Source organism: Carassius auratus, unplaced genomic scaffold (genome assembly GCF_003368295.1).
Source record: "Carassius auratus strain Wakin unplaced genomic scaffold, ASM336829v1 scaf_tig00012169, whole genome shotgun sequence".
Taxonomy (NCBI): Eukaryota; Metazoa; Chordata; class Actinopteri; order Cypriniformes; family Cyprinidae; genus Carassius; species Carassius auratus.
Genome location: NW_020524265.1, coordinates 63,631 through 85,476, shown reverse-complemented (window position 1 = coordinate 85,476; position 21,846 = coordinate 63,631). Strand labels below are relative to the sequence as shown.

General features: G+C 37.1%; 1 protein-coding gene across 3 annotated transcripts in view; it reads right to left on the bottom strand.

The window, feature by feature from the left end:
* Positions 1 to 3,408: 3,408 nt before the first annotated feature.
* LOC113073459 (putative thiamine transporter SLC35F3) overlaps positions 3,409 to 21,846 on the bottom strand; it is a 42,960-nt gene continuing 24,522 nt past the window's right edge. For 2 of the 3 annotated variants that reach the window (XM_026246358.1, XM_026246360.1), the window contains 6 exons: positions 11,004 to 11,346; positions 8,186 to 8,405; positions 6,781 to 6,906; positions 6,260 to 6,452; positions 6,007 to 6,096; positions 3,409 to 5,203 (listed from right to left, as the gene is read on the bottom strand). In XM_026246358.1, coding sequence (XP_026102143.1) covers positions 4,965 to 5,203; positions 6,007 to 6,096; positions 6,260 to 6,452; positions 6,781 to 6,906; positions 8,186 to 8,405; positions 11,004 to 11,346 — 1,211 coding nt within the window. In that variant the 3' untranslated portion in view covers positions 3,409 to 4,964. Of the gene's footprint in view, positions 5,204 to 6,006; positions 6,097 to 6,259; positions 6,453 to 6,780; positions 6,907 to 8,185; positions 8,406 to 11,003; positions 11,347 to 19,711; positions 19,837 to 21,846 lie in introns of those variants that run through there. The other variant, XM_026246361.1, reaches the window with a different exon arrangement.

Sequence of the window (21,846 nt, the reverse complement as noted above, 5' to 3'; positions counted from 1 at the left end):
TAATAGATATTTTATATAAAATGTTTTAAAAAAACTTATATAGTCTGTATATACAGTTAAATTTATAATTTTATGTTCTTTTGAAACAAATGTTCAGAAATGATTATTTATGTTTATGCGTTTCAAGGTTTAAGGTAGATATAAAGTACTTTACCGTATTTTCCGGACTAGAAGTCACACTTTTTTTCATAGTTTGGCTGGTCCTGTGACTTATAGTCAGGTGTGACTTATTTATCAAAATTAATTTGACATGAACAAAGAGAAAACATTACCGTCTCCAGCCATGAGAGGGCGCTCTATGCTGCTCAGTGCTCCTGTAGTCTACCCCTGTAAACATAGAGCGCCCTCTCGCGGCTGGAGACAGTAATGTTTTCTCTTGGTTCTTGTTTCTAAATAAATGCGACTTATATTTTTTTCCTCATCATGACATATTTTTGGACTGGTGCGACTTATAGTCAGAAAAATACGGTATATGAATTATTCAGTAAAACCTGTTTTATTTTTATCTTTTAATCGCTCTCTCTCTTCTTTTCCTTTTAGGTATGCCTTCTTACTATGTGGATGAACTTGAGGTTATACTTTGCTTTCTGTTGATAATGGCTTGTCATGTGAAAGCTACTTGGTTTTACATATGTTAAATGTTTGTGATATGTAAGACAACAAATTACGTATACAGGTCCTTCTAAAAAATTAGCATATTATGAAAAAGTTCATTATTTTCCATAATGTAATGATAAAAATTCAACTTTCATATATTTTAGATTCATTGCACACCAACGGAAATATTTCAGGTCTTTAATTGTTTTACTACTGATGATTTTGGCATACAGCTCATGAAAAACCCAAAATTCTCAAAATCTCAGCATAATTTCATCTGACCAATAAAAGAAAAGTGTTTTTAATACAAAAAACGTCAACCTTCAAATAATTATGTTCAGTTATGCACTCAATACTTGGTCGGGAATCCTTTTGCAGAAATGACTGCTTCAATGCGGCGTGGCATGGAGGCAAATCAGCCTGTGGCACTGCTGAGGTGTTATGGAGCCCAGGATGCTTCGATAGCGGCCTTAAGCTCATCCAGAGTGTTGGGTCTTGCGTCTCCTCACTTTCTCTTCACAATATCCCACGATTCTCTATATGGGGTTCAGGTCAAGGAGAGTTGGCAGGCCAATTGAGCACAGTAATACCACGGTCAGTAAACATTTACCAGTGGTTTTGGCACTGTGAGCAGGTGCCAGGTCGTGCCCGAAAACGAATCTTCATCTCCATAAAGCTTTTCAGCAGATGGAAGCATGAGTGCTCCAAATCTCCCGATAGCTCAGCTGCATTGACCCTGCCCTTGATAAAACACAGTGGACAACACCAGCAGCTGACATGGCAACCGCCAGACCATCACTGACTGTGGGTACTTGACACTGGACTTCAAGGCATTTTGGGCATTTCCTTCTCCCCCAGTCTTCCTCCAGACTCTGGCACCTTGATTTCCGAATGACATGCAAAATTTGCTTTAATCCGAAAAAAGTACTTTGGACCACTGAGCAACAGTCCAGTTGCTGCTTCTCTGTAGCCCATTTCCTGCACACGCCTGTGCACGGTGGCTCTGGATGTTTCTACTCCAGACTCAGTCCACTGCTTCTGCAGGTCCCCAAGGTCTGGAATCGGTCCTTCTCCACAATCTTCTCAGGGTCCGGTCACCTCTTCTCGTTGTGCAGTGTTTTTTTGCCACACTTTTTCCTTCCCACAGACTTCCCACTGAGGTGCCTTGATACAGCACTCTGGGAACAGCCTATTCGTTCAGAATTTCTTTCTGTGTCTTACCTTCTCGCTTAAGGGATGATGATGGCCTTCAGGACAGCAGTCAGGTCGGCAGTCCTTACCCATGATTGCGGGTTTTGAGTAATGAACCAGGCTGGGAGTTTTTAAAAGCCTCAGGAATCTTTTGCAGGTGTTTAGAGTTAATTAGTTGATTCAGATGATTAGGTTAATAGCTAGTTTAGAGAACCTTTTCGTGATATGCTAATTTTTTGAGATAGGAATTTTGGGTTTTCATGAGCTGTATGCCAAAGTCATCAGTATTAAAACAACAAAAGACCTGAAAAAATTTCAGTTGGTGTGCAATGAATCTAAAATATATGAAAGTTGAATTTTTATCATTACATTTTTTGAGAAGAACCTGTATTATCACATATAACTTTTAAACAGGCAAGGTCAGGAAAAGCTTCTGTTAGGTTAGTCTTCTGCCAACATCTACTGCCTGGTCTATCTTCTTCCATTATAAGTGCTTTACAGGAACCACATTTCTTCGTACTGTCAGTAATGTGTATGAATCCGATGACCCTTTTGTGTTTTCAGTGCTGCCAAAATGGTTCATCTTTATTCCTCCTATACCATCTTTACACATGGATTGAAACATGGATTTGTACAAAAAAAAAAATAATTTTTTTTTTATCAATTTCTTCCCTGAATGCACCAAATTCTGGGTATGACAGAAAAATGATTGTCATACCCAGAAACTGACTCTATCAGCATAATTAGCTTTTCTCATGAATCAAATTTTGTCTGAACATATTTTCTATTTACTTAAAACATTATTTTACAAATTTCTTTTGAACCCATTCAGTTGGTCTCTGTGAATTAATCATGTTCAAACAATCTATTAATTAAAACAATCGTTTGATATTCTTAAACAGTAGAAAATGTGAAGTTTTACAAGGCAGATGTGAAAACAGTCAAAGGCAGATCTATTAAATATGAAGTTTTTCATTTATTTTTTGTTGTCATTTTCCTCAAATGTGAATCAGAATAGCGTTTCAGTGTAAAAATCATTCCTTACAAAGGTTTAACAATAATATCAATATAATAGCTATAGCAGTAATTCCAGAGGAATACATTATTATATTTATTGTCATTGTAACAATGACAATGGGAGACAGTGCTGTATGAGATCCTATTGCATATCAAAGAAAAGGCCAGTGAAGCCATCATAGCATTTATTGGCATTTCCGGCATGCATTTTTCTGTAGAAATAATTCCTTTCCAAAGGAACAGTCCATAAGGATAAAAAAAAATGCAATGCAGTTTTCAAGAAAAGCAGTCTTATGAAATGCTGGATGTTTTTGTGTATGTAAAGGTGGCGTATCAGTTCCAGTCACCACCATATTGCAAAGCACATAGTGTGGGTGCACTTTTCAGAAATGGTCATACATTCACAGGATGCTCACGGCAGCCTTTATGTTAACACAACTCACAGAAGATTGCCTTTTCGAGTTGCCAGTACTGCCGCTGAAGTGTCCTCACAGTGGTTAGCATGTGACTCAGAAACAAATGTGATGGAAACAAAGCATACATGTAGCTTCAATATAAACAGACTGGATGCTGTTGTTAACCCACAAATATCTCCGTTACATTTTAGGAGAACTTTGTATGAGGCATTTGCACTGTACCAGCATTCCAGCCAACCTCAGCACCACTGTCTTCTGATGCTATTCCTGGTTCACCTTTCCACCAAGACCTTCGAGATTGCTATTATCCAGAACATCTTCAGTCACAGATTGGGAGGGGAAATCCCTCAGATGCACCTGTTGTAATGTAGATCTTTGTTGTGCAAGAAGACGGCACAAGTAGCAGTTCTTAATGTCTGTATTAATGTATGGCACATGTTCTACTGGCCACTCGCAGTGATTTGTGCCAGTGAGATACACAATGTAAGCTGTAAAGTCACAGATGTGATTCTCTGAGCTCCGAAGAGAAGTTAAACAATCTCAAAGAAAGAAACTAATCTTTATTGTGGAGACATTGGTTATGTGGGTCTCTTGAGCAGAGGTCTCAAACTCTTCAACTACCTGATGGTTTATGACCTTACATTTTAACTACATACAGTTATTGAGGCATGGATACATCTTTCCTTCATACCTAGCATGATGCTCATGGTTAGTGGAGTAATGATGCCTGAAATTGCATTATTGCATTACTTTCCTCCTTGCAGAGGCAGGTAGCAGTGCCATTTAAAAGATTGGAAATAACACAACCTGGCCTTGACGTAACAATCAGGCATTTTTCAATATAAAAAGACTTAGATAGCAATCAGTCTACATATATATAAAAATATTTTTATATATATCAGGCAAAATAAAAAGGTTGGAGTAGCTGTAGTGCATGAAAAATAGAATCTTCCATCCACTGAAGATGCCACAACAAGTGCTCCCAGTGTAAACCACTCTACTGATTGTAATAATAGCCATCTAGTCTTACATGCATGTAATCCAAAGTTTTCTGACTTTTCTGTCATTTTACATTCAAGTTTTAGGCCTATAAAAGCCATGTGGAGAATAAGAAATATATAAAAATAAATTATAATACATTATTTGCATTAAATTACAACAGTATATAAAATAAAATTGAAATATAATTAAAGTTTACATTTTCAAAGTGTAAAAATGAAAGCTGGGCTGGATTTAAGGGTAGCCTATTAACACTTAATGACTTAATTCATGGGTCAAATTTGAAGGTGAAAGTGACAAAGTCACACTGCACACACACTGCAGTGCCAAGGGAACTTTTCGGGGGTTCAGTGCCTTGCTCAAGGGCACTTCAGTCCTGGTATTGAAGGTAGAGAGAGCGCTGTAAATTCACTCCCACACCTACAATCCCTGCTGGCCCAAGACTCGAACTCACAACCTATGGATTACAAGTCCAACTCTCCAACCATTAGGCCATGACTTCCCCTATAAACCCATGGATCGGTAGTTTGAGACCCCTGCTCTTGAGTTTCAAATAAAGACCTAAGTCATTGTTCAAATCCACTTACAGTTGGGAAAACTGCAAACAATTTTTTCAGACAGTTTTTGATATAATGTGCATTATGGTACATTATGGTCTATGGAACCTTGTTGACTGAGAAATATTATGTATGAATGCTCGTCCTAGCATCATTCAGTCACTGTATGGGAGAAGGTGAGTGTGTGTCAGTGGGAAAACGTGGACATGGAGGTCCTGGCCCGTCGGGTCCAATTGAGTCCTGAACTGGTTCCAGTCTCAGCCGGCTCAGCGGTCTGTTCCCGCTTTCTGAGTTTGGTGCCGAGCTCAATCAAACACTGATCCCAGTCTTCCGGTAACAGCAGCATCAGGAAGCCCAGACAGATGATGAACACAGCGATGAGCCGCACGGTGTTGAAGTGGATATCACAGGTGTACAGGTCCACCACTGCAACACCAACCATACACACATTAAGAGCCACTAACATCCACCACAAACTGTCTAGATGAAGCTACAATGACTGTCCATTTGCTGCTTCAAAAACAGGTTTCCAAAAGTTAGAATCTTTTTCATTTTCTCCTTAAATAAAATTATTTTTAACATAAACATTTTAAAACAGTCATACAATGAGCTATGAGTGTAATATAATGCCTATATTAAAGGGATAGTTAACCAAAAAATAAAAATTCCATCATTACCCTCATGTCGTTCCAAACCTATAAGACCTTCGTTCATCTTCAGAACACAAATTAAGATATTTTTGATGAAATCTGAGAGCTTTCTGACCCTACATAGACAGTAATGCAACTGAAACATTCAAATGCCTAGAAAGGAAGTAAAGACATTGTTAAAATAATCCATGTGACATCAGTGGTTCCACCGCAATTTTATTAAGAATTCTTCACTTCCTTATCAGCATCTGCTGCCATTCACGAGAGTACCACAATGCAAGCTCTCAGATTTCACCAAAAATTTGTGTTCTGAAGATGAACGAAAGGTCTAATGGGTTTGGAACGACATGAGGTTGAGTGATTACTGACAGAATTTAAAATGTCATGGTCAACTATATATATTATTAATATATATATTTAAATTTACATTTATTCATTTAGCAGACGCTTTTATCCAAAGCGACTTACAGATGAAGACAGTGGAAGCAATCAAAAACAACAAAAGGAGCAATAATATATATACATATATTAAATCAGTCAGTGGCACAAAAATAAAAAATACTTTGAAAATGACCTCACCTGCATTGACTGGGACACTCAGCACAATGCCAAGTGAAATGAGTGTAGGGTATGTAATGGCAATGCCAAAATTCACCAGAATATTGAATGCTGTAAATGAAGAAAAAATGCACAGTAAATGACAGACATAATCGTGTTTGTGTGTGTGCGTGTGTGTGTGTGTGTGCGTGTATATATATATATATATATATATATATATATATATATATATATATATATAATATATACTGTTTTCTGTCAGTATTTTATCTACCTAGTAAGAGTCCAGCTACTCCACACAGGTAGGCCCAGGGAAGATCAGCTATGGATGTGAAGTACTCAACATGTGTGAAGTACAGTATAACTGGCACAAAGCTCAATAAGACAAAGTTTGCACCTCCGACAATGGTCAGAAACAGAGCCGCCTCTCCAAACTTGGCGCTGCCCAAGACAAGCTTGAAGAGCACCTGAAGAATGAAAAACAAGACTAGGTCAGGTCAGAATTATTATTATTATATATTTTTTTTTTTTGGTGAATAGGTTCATTCAGATGGTTAATTTCAATGGCCTAATCCACATGGTGTTATCACAATATTCATATTTTACTTATTCTATTTTGTAAAATTAGTTTTATTTCAATGTAACTTTATATGCTTGATACTCTCATTGTTGTCCAAAACAAGTTTAACTATATAATTTGGGGCATTTTCAAAGCCTGTAGACACACAAACCCCGAATTACAGGACTGAACAGAAAAACATTTGAGAAGAGTCATGACTGTTGATGCGGGATTACCTTATAGAGGGCAGAGGCAGATGCAGAGGCCACTACAAACGTTATGCCGATAACAGAGTGACTGTGAAAGCCATCAGCGTAGGTCAGCATCACGATTCCAGCGATGGCCAGAATGGCAGCAACAATCTGGTAAAAGAACAAAATAAAGGTCACCAGCATCACACTGTGTTATGTCAAATAGCGCAAAGATGGCCTGTAGACTACAATGTCTATTTCAATAGCTAAAACATCTAAAAGAATGAATGCAACATTTAAAGAATGAATTAATAAATATCTAAAAATTATAGAGAAGGTTGGTGCAAAATGTGTTTTGAAGCAGAAAATCGTGTAACTAGGGCAAAATGATCAAAAGTATTGTATCATTTTTTGGGGAAATTATTTTACAATGTGATCAATACAGTCATTTATATCTATATCTATCCATCTATCTATCTATCTATCTATCTATCTATCTATCTATCTATCTATCTATATATATATATATATATATATATATATATATATATATATATATATATTAGAGTTCAAGGAAGTATTACTCTGGCATTATATATGATGGAACAGGCCTGCTTCATACGCAGTGTGTGTGTGTGTGTGTCTGTGAATCCGAATGAAAAATGTTTCCAGAGCGTAGCTGAATTGAGTGCAGTACAGAAACATTATGAGGATGTCAGAAAGACTGATTGCTCTCACCCAGCAGCCCTCCTGAACAGCTTTCCTCTAACACTCTTTTCCTGCTCTGCCTTGTGTTTTGGTCCGACTCTCACTGTCTTATCTCCTTTGTTTGAAAGACTGTTGAAATATTGTCATTTTGCATTCTCATGTATGTCGTTACTATCATCTTTCCAGGAGAACTTAGAAATAAACTTGGGTAAATATGAAACCTGTTCAGGGCATATCTCACCATAAATATCACAAGCGAGAAATAAGAAATTGTGTTTTCTATAAATGGAAACCAGCTTAACTTCTACTGCGCCATGAACGTCCAAACACCCTGACTCACCAAAATCTGCACTGCAGTGCCTTTGTGTGTGTGTGTGTGTGTTTGTATGTGTGTGTGTGTGTGTGTGTGTGTGTGTATGTGTATGTGTGTGTGTGTGCTAGAGAGAGGTGGAAGAACGGGAACACATAGAGACAAAGGAAATGTTACACAGCACTTTAGGTCCTTTGAATCGAGAAAAAAACAGGAAATATGAGAAAGGAGGAGCACAAAGGAAGAAGACAGGAAAAGGTTGTAAAAGCAAAGGATTGTATTGTGATGGTACTGCTGGGATTAAACAGCAGAAGATATCCAGAGAAAACAACATTGGATATATCCATCCATCCAGTCTTTTAGCAACACTCATGTCAAATAAAATCTTTTCGAATTTCATCCATCTATCTAATGATCCATCCATCCACTCACCCTGACACCCATGAAGCGATCCCGCAGTACGATCCAGGACAGGAGAAAGACAAAGGCTTTGTTACAGCAGAAGAGGGCTGATACATCGGTGCTGTTGATCTTTCTCAAAGCCTGAAGGTACAGGTAGTTTGTCATAATCCACAGCAGGCCGAAAGGGGCCACTTTAGTAAAGAATACCTTCGCCGTCAGTCCATCGTCCCCGAAGAACCGACAGCACTCTCTGAAATACCACAGAGATAAATCAGTGATGTTAATTAACTGTCCACTGCACATAATGCACATTTGATTTGCTTTATGTACACCACCATTCAAAACTATGGGGTCAGTGCATTTATTGTTTAAAGAAATAAACACTTTCATTCAGCAAGGATGAATTAAATTGATCAAAAGTGACGGTTGTAGAGTCACTTTCAAGTTTGGGTCCACTACTAGGAGTGTTGCTGTCAACATTAAAGTGTTTTCTAATTTAAGGTTTTTTCATTTCTATATTTCTATATAGAAATTTATATGGATTTATATTTCGGAATCACTCACACCTGTTCATATGGAAAGCGTTATTTTCATTGTCTTTGTAACTATTTCATAGTTACAAAGGTTTTAATAGTTTAGAGTGAACAAACAGAAAATGTATTTTGTTTCTTTGATAAAAATGTTTCTGTGGACCAATTAGATGATCTCAAAATGCTTGTGGTGTCACATGGCATTTTTCCACCCATCGGTTTCTGTGCTTGACAAATATATGACTGTCTGAACAGATCAGTTCAAAGATATTTTGCAATCTTCAGTGTCCCAGACTCACAAGCGTTATTGCGACACTTTCAGGTAAAATCAGGCCAACAGAGAAATTAAGCATAGCTTCCATACAGTGTATGCTGTCTTTTACAGGAAATTAAACTATTTTATTTAAGAAATGGTCTTGTTTGCATTCACCTGTTCACATCTATTTTTTAGTAGTTTCAGCTATTTAATTGCCTGTTAGTTTAATTATGATTATTATTAACATTATGAGTATTATTTGTAAGTTCATTTTGCCGGAGTTGCTTATTTGCTCAGGATTGTTATTCCCTTCATTTTAGACATTGTTTATAAATTGTGAATTCAGTAAAAATACACTTTCCTTTTTTTTTTTTTTTTTTTTTCATTTAAGCAGCCTTTGTACTGTGACGAAAATGAACTACAAAGCCCAAAATGCAATGCATCAAGTGGGAGGAGTCAGTCAGCTGGAGGAAATTGAGTAATCAAATCCATTTAAAACAGGTGTTTGTGCCGTGAGTATTGAGTGTGTGTCTGCTGAGTCTTTGTCTGCTGCACCGATCGTCAGAAGTTTGAACTGCCTGGAGATAGGTGTTTAAAATGCAAAATATAAAGCAACAAAATGGGAGATGACTGTCTTAAGTAAGCATCATTTGCTGTTCTGTGGAGGAGTGCCTGGGTTCTATAATTTCTGCAAGCTACTCCTTTCTCTGTGGTGTCTGGGCCATATGAAAGTTGAATTAGCAGACAGTAGGTGCTGTGAAGTGAAGCCGCTGACAATGAAACTACAAGCTTGAAGTCTACGGTGTTACAGAAGTTTCGCTGGCTGCACAGTGGACGAGTGTTCACGTGTTTGGTATGCCATTCGTTTATGAGCTGTGTTTGAACTACGCGGGATTGGAACGCTGTAACTTTGAGTGAGTTTGTGGTGTTTTGGCTGGACTGCAAATCCCCTGATTGTGCATTGGACTCCAGGTAGGCCTTAAAGTTCATTATCTCCACTAAGCTAATTAATCATCAATGACTCTCGAAAAAGATGGGTCTACTGGACATCTAACTCTTTCACACACACACAAACATCAATCATTTCCACTTTAAACTCTTCATTTAAGAACACAATCATTTAAAAGAGTCATCAGAACTGTTGAAAGAACCTTATGTATATGAATGAACGTGATTATAAGTTGATGGGTTATGTTTGGTTCACTTATGGACTTGATGCACTGAAGTAGTGTTTTTGTTTGAATATTTACTGATGTTGTCTTGAGTCATTGACCCGGGTATTATTCTCACTCCCATGGAAGACAAACGATCCATTGATGTTGTCCTATATGGTGTACTAATTCATAAGTTGGTTTATTTTTGGTTGTTTATTGGTTGTGTACTTTAACATGCTTTGAAGCAAGAGATATTGTGAAAGAAATAAGCACATTTGGGTTGCATTAAAGCATAAGAGTAAAAACTGTTTTGCAATTTGTAAATGGGTGGCTAATTTACTGTTCTGTGAAGTGTGATTTGAGTTAACTGCCATAGCCAGAATCACTATGTCACAGTACACCACAGCTGGTGTTTACTCTGCAGTGCTTCTGATATAGTTTTCTCACGCGTGACAAATTGCTTGGGCTTTTATGCATTTTACACAATCGTTTGCTAAATGGTTGGCTAAAAAAGCATTTGAATCTACAGTATATTGGGTACTTCCCAACACCTTTTACTTTGGTCTTCCTGGACCGAGCGGAGGGATATTTTCCTTCAACTCGGTTTAAATAAGTAATGAGCCTGCTTCGTATTCAGCACACAGATGATAAAAGGAAAAACCCAGAAAGGACAAGCTGTTCGTGCATTACAGCATGGAATTTCCTCGGTGTCCCCCTTAACAGAAAGGGATTTCACTAAAAAGATTCACCAGATGTCTGTGATACTCACACAAAACCGCTGGATATTTCAGCTGTACTACATCTTAATCTTTTGCTCTGCACCAGAACCTAATAAGCTTCATCTTCTTCAAGGCAATCCCAGAGTGCATTGCTGGATAAACGCCAATCTCACAGGACCAGATTCTTACCTAAACCTCTGTTTTGGTGTCTGTCTCTCAGGACTCTTGCACAGGTGGCCGATGTAATACAGAGGGAAGAAGAGGCAGTTCCACGTGGTGGTGAACCATGTGAGAGTGAACGGTGCGTCGTACTGTTTGAAGGTCAGCTTTGCCAGCTGGGTGGAGCCTGCCCATGATGAGCAAACGCACATCACCATGGCCACGCCCCATATTGCTTTTCGCACTTGAACGGCTGTGACTCGAATGCAGCAGTGTAACCGCTGCCTTCCTGCCCCTGACTCCACCCCTGCTCCGCCCACCATCGCCTGTCCATCTGCGTTGCCCATGGCGTTCTCCCTCGGCCGGTCCTCCCCTAAAAGCAAACAAAACTGATATCAGTTGCTGATTTATGAGCTGTTTTATTCACATTTTTTATTATGGATTTGAGCAAACAGTGAACAGACAATCAAATCACTTGACACTGTAAAAAAATACTCCCTTCAGATATATTAAGTGCCATAAAACAGCAGTAGGATTGCCCTATTACTACTCTGTGCAGTGCAAGTTTTCAGTGATGCAGTACACATTTGGATGCAGTATTTACAACTTGTAGAAAATCTTTTTTTATTTCTTTAATATAAATGCGTATGTAAAATAAAAATGTAGGTTTCTTCGTTAAACAAATTTGAAATTACAGCATTTATTTTGTAACATTATAATTGTCTTTGCTGTCAATTTTCAGCAGTTTAATGCATCCTGCTAAATAAAAGTATTATTATTTTTATGTACATGTTAAAAACATGTTCTAGTACTACATGCGTTTTTCAGCCTCAAATGACATGATAGATGTTTATTTTATGGCTCTCACCAAAGGTGACGCATCACTTTCTCACCAGCATTTCCTAAAACATCCAAAAGGAAATCAATAGCATGGTTTACTCATTTATTTATTTTATAATACAGAAACCTTGAATGACATCTGTCTGGAGTCTCTCAAGAACTGCAGTGCTATTGTTCAGACCAGATAAACGCATCTCAAGCTCACCATCCATACATAAATGTTCTTAATGGCTCTTAACAGCCCTTCATCTATTCAGTAATTAGTGCAGTAATTACCCTGCCTGCGCCTGGTGGAGGATTCAGTCTGTTTATCCATAAAGAGAAAAAAGTAGCGCTGAAACATGAGTACTCTATGAAACCCAATAAAGAACGATAGATGATTCTTTTATTTACAAGAAAGTATACACTTAGTGTATTTTAAAATGTAATGTATTGCAAAGCTGAATAATCAGCATCATTACTGCAGTCTTCAGTGTCACATGATTCTTCAGAAATCATTCTAATATGCTGATTTGCTGCTCATGAACCATTATTAAAGTCGAAAACAGTGCTACTTCATATTTTTGTGGAAACCGTGATACCTTTTTAGAAAGCTTAAAAGAACAGCCTTTATTTGAAATAGAAATCTTTCCTAACATCCATTTTCATTGCATATATTACATTCTATCTAATTTTAATTAAATGGTCTCTTAACAGTAGATCATTCTAATTTTCTAGACTTTTAAAGACTCATGGCATAGCAGACACTAGCAGAGTACAATTTCAAATGAAAGACTGTGAGAGCTCGATCATCATATCCATGCGCAGGCCTAATAATATCACAATCTAGCCTGAATCCTAATCTTTCTAGCAAGTGATTCAAAGTGAAAGATGATTTTCTCTTGACACCCTCAACAGCCTAGAGATATTCCACACAGACAGATCCTTAGTAAAGACTGTAAGACGATAGCACCTGCTAGAACACAAGAATTATATAATAAAACAACATTTTGTTATACCATAAACTAGGAGTTTAGGTAGTTTAAGAGATCATAATAATGCTTTCTCCCAAAGTACAGAAGCTTTCTTAGAATCCATATCCCAAAGAGATTCTCTGAACGAACTCAATAATTTGCTGGTGTTATGTAAGATTTTCTTTTTTCTGCAGAGAGCCCTGATTTTGCTTTCATAGTTCATCAGTCCACCAAACTCTTAGCCTTCATGTACCTGTGCCCCTAGAGATGTGCCTAGAGAAGCCATCAACATCCAGAGCTCAACATAACCGCACGTTCACCGATAGATCAGTTTCTGTTGACAGAAGCTACAGTTTCCATTCAGAAGGAATCAAATAACCCACAGTAAAATTACACCACCCACATGAGGTTGTATGTGTAAACTGATACTAAAGCGTACACTAATCTGTATTTACACACGTTCGCTGTGGAGGCTGTTGTCATATCATACACCGCAGTAAATTAAAAGTATTTCTTCATTGCTCAATTCAACCTTACATTTTAGTCTAATGCCAAACATAAACAATACTTTTTATTGCTATAGTATTTTTTTATGTCAGAATATTCAAGGGACTCAATCTCAAACCTCTATAAATGACCCATGAAATGCAAACTGTTCAAGGTGTGTGCATTAGGCTTTGTGAAGCTGCCCTTGAATATAAAACTGTCACTGCACTCTGCCAGCACTGTACTGTATATGTTTTCAAACCTACCACCGCTTCACAGTCCCCTCATAATGAACTGCTTCTATCAGTGTGTATTTAACATGTGGGTAATTATCTAAAAGCAGTGGACGTGTGTAGTAACCATGGAAACTGATAATCAGTATGTGGATAAAAAATCTCTGAAGACTCTATCACAAATACAGTCCCCAATACACAAGCTCAGCAGAAAGTGTAAAGAAATTTGCACTGTGTTAGAAAACAGAAAATAAATAATTATAAATAAATACCCAAAGTAAAATATGAGGAATTAATATTATTTTTATTCAGAGGAACCACTGGTTTAGGGCGTCCAAATTCAGTTCCGGTGAAATTTATCTCAATCTCACCTTCAGATTCTGACCCCATAAACCTTAAGTCTTTTTCTTATGTTCCAGAGATTGGTCAGCTAGCTAGATCATCAAACTCTAATCAACCAATCAACTCCTACACCAAAGAAGACCAAGCTAAGCACTTTTCAGCCAAAACCAGAGCTACATTGATTAACACTGTTGAGCTGAATCTCAGGAATGAGTCCAAGAACTACATTTCCCAGAGTGCACCAGCAGCAGCAATCTGGCTGCTTGTCACCTGTTGTCATTTTCACTGATTTGGAGCATCTGTTAAAAACCTGGAGTTCCTCAGTCATTCAGATAAACAAACTTCACTGAGAAGACACTCCAAGTTCAATTGTAGGTTCAGTCCAAAGACGCCAATGGTCAGTGAAATGTTTTATTTACTTTCATGGTGTTTGGAATGCTGTATAACATGTTGAAGCTATGTTTTAATTGTAATTTAATTGCTGTGTAGATTGTTTAAGTGACACATTGCAGCATTGACTTGTTGAATGGGTTCTTTATTCCACGTAAAGGCTGAAATGACTAATTCACCATAGAATACATGTTTAATTAAACATGTTAACAATTAAATTCATTATAAATGTTTAATTGAAATGGTAACATTTGTTCTCTGTTTTTGAAGGTTTACAACCTAATTTAACGAACAGACCAATCAACTGACAAAGCCAAAATAAAAATAAATTGAGCTGGAAATTTGAGTCGTCCATGTGTCCTTTTGGACCTTGAACAAAAGTAGGACTTGACAAACACAATGCATTCAAAACAATGCTGAATGTGGAGAAAATAAGCACATGATTCGGCTGCCAGAAGGAGATGCTAATGTGACTATTTTATCATGTTGTCATCAATGAAGTTTCTGCAAGGATACTCTGTGTAATTAACAGTAAGAGAAGGTCTTCAGAAGGAAGTCTTCAGTCACTGGAGTCTGAATCAGAATTTCACTAATGACTAAGTCTTTGACCGTCAAAGCAAATTTAAAATGATTAAAAGGTTCTAAAGAAAACCTTGTGTAATTTCTGAAAGACTAAGTTAAGAGAATAGCCTTTTTTTTTTTTTTACCATCAGAATGAGATCATCCAATGGACCACAAGAAATAACAATAACGAATGATATCAGAATCGTGGACTTTTTAGTTCGCACTGCCTCACAAACACAGAATCTTTCAGTTTGTCTTTGTTCAAAACATTTTGTACTTTTTTTTTTTTTTTATCTGAATTACTGTTATAAACATGTAATAACAAGTAAGCCTGCTGGTTGGCCAGAGACCGTTAACAGGATAAATGCTGATCCTTCAGAATCACAGATTTCAGGGGTCTTAGGTATCAAGAAGTTTGTAAACGTAATAATTACTATTGGAATGTGACTCGATAGGGTCCCCAATTTTAAAACTAGCGTTAGCATTTGTTTCTCTATGCATGAATAATTCTGAAAAGGCTATTTTGAAGGCACCATAGCTTCAAATAACCGTTCTTTTTGACAGGGAAGATTAAAATCGGCCTGCACCAGAGGCTTGATGCTGAATCAGGCCAGTGAGTGTTTCTCACAAAAAGCATTTCAAAATGAATCGACGTGTCAAGAAGAGCTCAGACAAAGTGCAGCGGCAATGAGGGCAGCGGTCAGAGCTCAAAGTCTGAAAATGCCACGAAAGTTCAGCCTCGAGGACGTGACTGATTTCAATCAGAACTTCTGCGACCCAGACTCAGCAAAAACTGTGACCGTGAGTGTCAGGGAATGCCGTTCGGTAGGTTATGGTTTAATCCGCACACAATCTGAACCCATAACCTATGGAAAAAATATTAAGATTTAATGAGTTGTCTTTCACTTTATTTCCTATTTTAGCCAAAATATGCCTTCAGTCTCTAATTGAGAGTCTTAATGTATGACCCATGATAGTATCTGCAGCTAGGATTAGTTAACTAAAACACTCTTAAAAATTGGCTTAAGTGTCTTTATTGGCATCATTATATTGTGCCAAAAAGAACTTTTAACATCCGTGAAACCGTTCCATTGCTCAAAAGTTTTTAGTTTTTTAGGGGAAGTTTCCCTATTTTTTATTTTTATTAAAATAAAAAGGGTTTCTCAGGGAGCCAAACATGGGGTTTCTATGGCATCAGTGTGAAAACCCACCTTTGAAACCTTTATCTTTAAGATTTTAGAACTTAAACGATTAAAAATTAATTTAGTAAAAAAGGTAATTGCAACTTTTTATTACAATTCAGACTTTTTTTTCTTGCTTTTTCTAATTTCAGACTTTTTCATCGCAGAACTGCACGTTAACACAAAGTTTATTTCTTGCAATCCTGTGATTATATCCTGTAAGTCAAAATTGTGAGAAAAGTCTGAATTATAAAAAGTTGTGGTTAATTTTTTAAAACCTGTGGCAGAGCTTCTATAAAAAACTATAGACAATTACTACTACTACTACTACTACTACTACTAATAATTACAATTACACACAAAAATAAACTTTAACTGGAATGAAAATGGGTGGGGGGGGGGGGGGGGGGTTGCACTATGTTTGCATCTTGATACTAAAGCACAGCAGCTGTCTTGTGGAAGACATTAGGTCTGATGATTGTTTGGTACAGCTGTATGACTGCCACAGAATATGAGCCTATTGTAGAACAGATGCACAGGATTATCCCTTATGATCCCTATTCTAGCATAATGATGTGACCATATGCATTGCTAAACTCATAGCGGATAAGTAATTATTAAAATTGTGTTATTTTAAAGTCACATATGCCTCATAACTGCACACAAATCCAGAGCCTTTTCCTTGCCCATGTCTATCTCTTTTTGAATGCATACATAGTCTTTGGTAGCTTTCTTCCCTCCTCTGTCTCTGCAGTGCAGATCTCTCTTGCTGATAAGTGCCAGTTCTTTGTAGTGCCAACTCTGCACTGAGCTCAAGCAGCATGAAAGCGCACAGTCTCCTCGATCACACACGCACTACGGAGCAGGTCCATGTTATTTTGTAATGGCATCGTGAGCATGTCTGGGACATCGGTGCATGACTTCAAACTGTTAGAGATAAAATATGAATGTGTTGCCATCTGGGTGATGGTGGTACAGCTTTACAGTGCAGCATCCCATGGATTCTGGCTCAGTTTTTAGTGGATTTCCCTAGATGCATAACTAGGGCTGGGACAACGCATTGGGGTCATCGATGACGTCGACGCAAAAAATATGTAGACGCAAAATATGCGGATCGATTCGTCGACCTGTTTATATCTCTCTAAAAAACATTTGCAAAACGTTTACTTATGTGTGCTGAATATATGCGATGTCCGAATCAACATTCTGTCCAACGTTATATAACCAATCCAGGGGTTTTTCTGCATTGATCTTTTTTGGTGGCTGTCAAAGCCTTATTTGATCGGTGAGCGATGTAGAATAGAATGACTGCTGCAAAAATCATTAGAAACGATAGAAAAAGGGTGGAACGCCAAAGTTTCACGTGGCGCATTCTGAGATTTTTTTTTTTTTTTTTTTTGAAAAGCACTCTCTGTATTAGCTTAAAGCCCTCAAGTTTACATTGGTTACTGTATTCTTTCAATTGCTCTAAACAAGTATTTTGGGTGACCTTTTTTATTGAATGCTAGACATCAAGTTGTTGTTATTTTCATCTGAAAGCAGAACTTTTTTCAGTAAGCTAGGCCCTATGTGTTCAGTAAGCTTGTTTCAGTAAGCTATGTGTTTTCAAGGCTTCAAGGTTTTATTGAATGCTATCTCTATACAAGTGCAAAGTAATGCATTCTTAGTCTGTCTTTTATTTTGTAATTTTAAGAGCAATAAACATATATTGCAATGTTAAAGGTGCCATATGCAAAAATTGAGGTAAAAATATCCATTACATGACCTACACGCATCAAAAGAATGAGAAGAAATAAGGGCGATGATGTCATTAAAAAAATTAGTTATAATGTTATAGTGCTGCAGAGATATCAACCTTAATTAGCATTACTAGCCCCGGCCCGACAGGTGTTGTAATACTAGTTTCGGCCATGGGAGGCGGTATGCGCCAACATAACCACCAGCCAACCTGCAATAAACGAATAACTCGCACGGCTTGTGGGCGTGTACTTGAACCTGATGTCAATCGTGTGGAAAGTATAGCACACTACTTCATTTCAGTTCAGGGAAGAGAGCGTCACCCGCTACAGGGAAACAACCGCACTCGGAAACACAAATCAAATCCGATAAGAAAAGGACCAGAGTAAACATCAGCACTGCTTTCAATCGCTGGAGAAAACTGATGGACCTGAAAGAAATGAGGTTCCACTCCGAACTTGCAACATTTCTTTTGGATTGGTAAGCTAATGTTAGATGCTGTTAGTATTTCGCTAGAAGTTTGTTTTATATGTTTGTGTATTTGTTTTCGGGAAGTTATAACATAGAAATGTATCAGGCTGTTCGATAAACGTGCTAATGTTAGCGATGGCTAATCGTAGCTGCATTTGATAATTAGCTATCTATAACTTACCCGTTGTTCTATTTCATAACTAACCTGCTCTGTCTAGTCTGTTGGTCTCCGTGTCCTCTTTGCTTCGTGGTTTTTCTGTGCGTGAGAAAATTGATGTGTGGCGTGAAAGCGTGTGAAAAGAGTCAATTGCGTGTGTCTCACGGTGAATGCTTGAGAGTTGGCAGGTCTGGTTACGTTGGTTGGCGCTAGCTTTGATCAGCTGTCTGATGTTTACCAATGATGTTGACAGAATGCTGTCTGTCAAATTAATTTAATTCAAATAATGTGCATATACAACTCAAAATGTAATATGAAAAAAATGAATAGGAACATATTGACTGGTAAAGGTGAAGGGGAGTAGCTTGAAGATGTCATGTTTCAATATCACTTGACATCACCAAACGTTCCTCTGGAGGCAAAACGTCCTCTTAGGCTTCGGCTATGGCTATAGGGTTGTTGTGAAGGTAGGGGCGGAGCATAGAGACCATGCCATTTCTCGTTTGTTACTCTAGAGTAGACCAATTCACTTTATTGAGGCATACTGCCCCCATCTGGTATGGAATGTGGAGAATGACTTGATTTTTTTTTTGCCAGACATGACAGATGGCACCTTTTAAGGAATTCATGTTTTTCATTCAGATATGTAAATCAACATGTATAAACTGTTAGTAGTCAATTAATGGGGAGATAATCTAAATCGAATCGGTCTGAAAAAATTAATCCTTAGATTAATCGATGCATAAAAAAAAAAAAAAAAATCGCTAGATTAATAGTGTAAAAAATAATCGTTTATCCCAGCCATATGTGTAACTGTGATTTTAATGGACTTTTTATTTTGCCTCGTCTTGACGATTGGTTCGATTAATTTCCTTGAATCAATTTAAAACTCTGATTGAATGATTTTTGTTAACTCAAAAATGGAAAAATCAGTGTTGATGTAATGATTCCTTTGACTACAAAGAAATTTAGAGAAAATAGGATACATTAATACGAAATATTGTCAAATGGCTGAAAAATATGGAGATATTTTTTCTTTGGTTTTTATTATATATGAAAGTACAATACTGTTTATTACAATACTATATTTTTTTAAAACAAATTATTATTACTTTTATTCAGCCAATTGACAGTAAAGACATTTATAATGTTACAAAAGATTTAGACTTTAAATAAATGCTTTTCTTTTGAATTTTCTTTTTTTATTAAAAAATCCTGAAAAAAAGTTAAATTCAGCTTTGCATTCACAGAAATTGTATATTTTACTATAATTTTACTATTATTATTATTTTTTTAAATATTATTTTACTGATTTTCTTTAAATAAATGCAGTATTGGTGAGCAGAAAAGACTTATTTGAAATAAATAAATGCATAAATCTTACCAATGCCAAACTCCCAAGCTGTCCAGAACTGATAAGAGTGGCAGATGTTTTTCTGTTGCATGATAAAGTCCTTCAGAAATTACCATTCATTAATGCTGACAGCACCATATGTTTTCTAGTTCGTTGTTTGGGCTCTGTGGCAGTGCTGTTCCAAGTTTGTATAGAAGACAATCTCTCCATATGCAATTAAAGAAAGACATTATTCAGCAATATACAGCAAGACACACTCATTTAAACACATTGTTTACAGTATGTCCAAACATTCTAATCACATTAAGACCATATGCAGATATTTCATTTTGATATTTACTTGGCAAATTCATTCTGCCAAGCTGGGAAGACATTTGCATGTGCTTGTGTCAAAAGATGTCCATGAAAACAAGTGGCTTTAGAGTGTGTGTGTGTGTGTGTGTATTGGTGCTGCAGGTCAGTGAATCCTGCAGTGTCCAGCTAGAAGAACAGATGCCTGAGATGTCACACTCTGTTGTGACCCTGCTCACGGCTCATGGACATGACAGAGAGAAGCATAACCGTGCCAGCTGCCCACTGTTTGCTTGTGTGTGTGTGTGTGTGTGTGTGTGTGTGTGTGTGTGTGGCTGCGTACTAGTACAGAGCATCAGAGGCATCCAGTCGTGTGGATTTTTTTTTTTTTTTTTTTTACAGATTGGTTCAGTGGATCTTTCTGTAGGTTACATCATTACACCAGTTGGTGGGCATACATTATGAATGAGCCGTTCTATTATTCACTGATTAGTTCAAAAACATGAATTACTTTGTTTGAAAGATTATTCACCCGTTCGTTCACCAACATAATGTAAAAATGAACTGCAGTCCGATCAGATTTTGAATCATCCCTGTATATTTGATTAATTGACTGACTGATTCCTTTTTAAATCTGTTTACCACAGATACTTGTTCATTGATTAATTCAGTGACTCGTCTAACAACTCTTTGTAAATCAGTGACAACTATCTATACAACTAACAATATTTTCTGGAAACTGTCATACAACTACCAACAGTTTGGGGTAACCAAATAATATTTTCATATACACCTTATAGTCTATCCCAACCCCTCTGTCCCATTCTCCACCGCAGCCTGTAGATCCTGCAGAAGAAAGAGCAGACTGGAGTCACGCCAGCATTCCTGCTCAAGATCAATACAAAATAGTCCCCTGCTGAATCTAATTGATGAGCTAGTGCTGCAGGTGTCGCTCCAAACAGCGCTTTCCACACTACTAATGTACTGACAGTGTGAAGTGTCCAAGTAATCTGACAGATAGACTTCGACTTAAGTGTACAATACTAATCCAGCTCAGTCTGCAAACACTGAGACAAGTGTGCCATCAATAAAATGCTGTCTTGCTAGATGCATAAAGTCCTGTTCTTGTAAATAAGAAACACTTCAGGAGAGTCAACGCTATCTCACGACCAATTCGTACATATTTTACGAGGTGGCTTATTCGTACGAATTTGTACGACCTCACTCGTACGATTTTATATGACCCCACTGACGTTAAGTTTAGGGGCGGGGTTAGGTGTAGGTCATTCGTACAAATTCATACGAATTGTGCAACTCGTAAAATACGCACGGTTTGCCAACAATCGTATGAATTTGTACGAGTGTGGTCGTACGAATAAGCCACCTTGTGAAAAATGTACGAAATGCCGTGAGATCGGGTTAGGAGAATTCATTAATGGAGAAAAAATTATGGCAAAAACAACTAAAAATGAATTCCTTGAATAAACAAATCAAGGTTGCATTTAAAAAGAAAGAAAGAAATTTGCAGTAATAGACTCAAGATTGATATAGTAAAACTCCAGTAGTTGGTGACTGTATTTTTGACAGAATCAATCATCAAATTCAAATAGGCCTTTACTGATTCATTCATGAACACTACAAGTGGTTAGTGAGCCACTGAATCATTCACTCAAACGATAAATGAATCACTCCTACTCTGTATCGATCGGAGATGTTTAAAGCATTATACAAAATAAATACTGTCTGTAATAAAAATTAAGTATTTAAATATATTCTGTACATAAGCTTATAATTTACTGTTGGAATGAAAATATATCAGACAATATGAAATGAATAATAATTTCCCCAAGCAAAGACTTTCTTAATATCTTTAA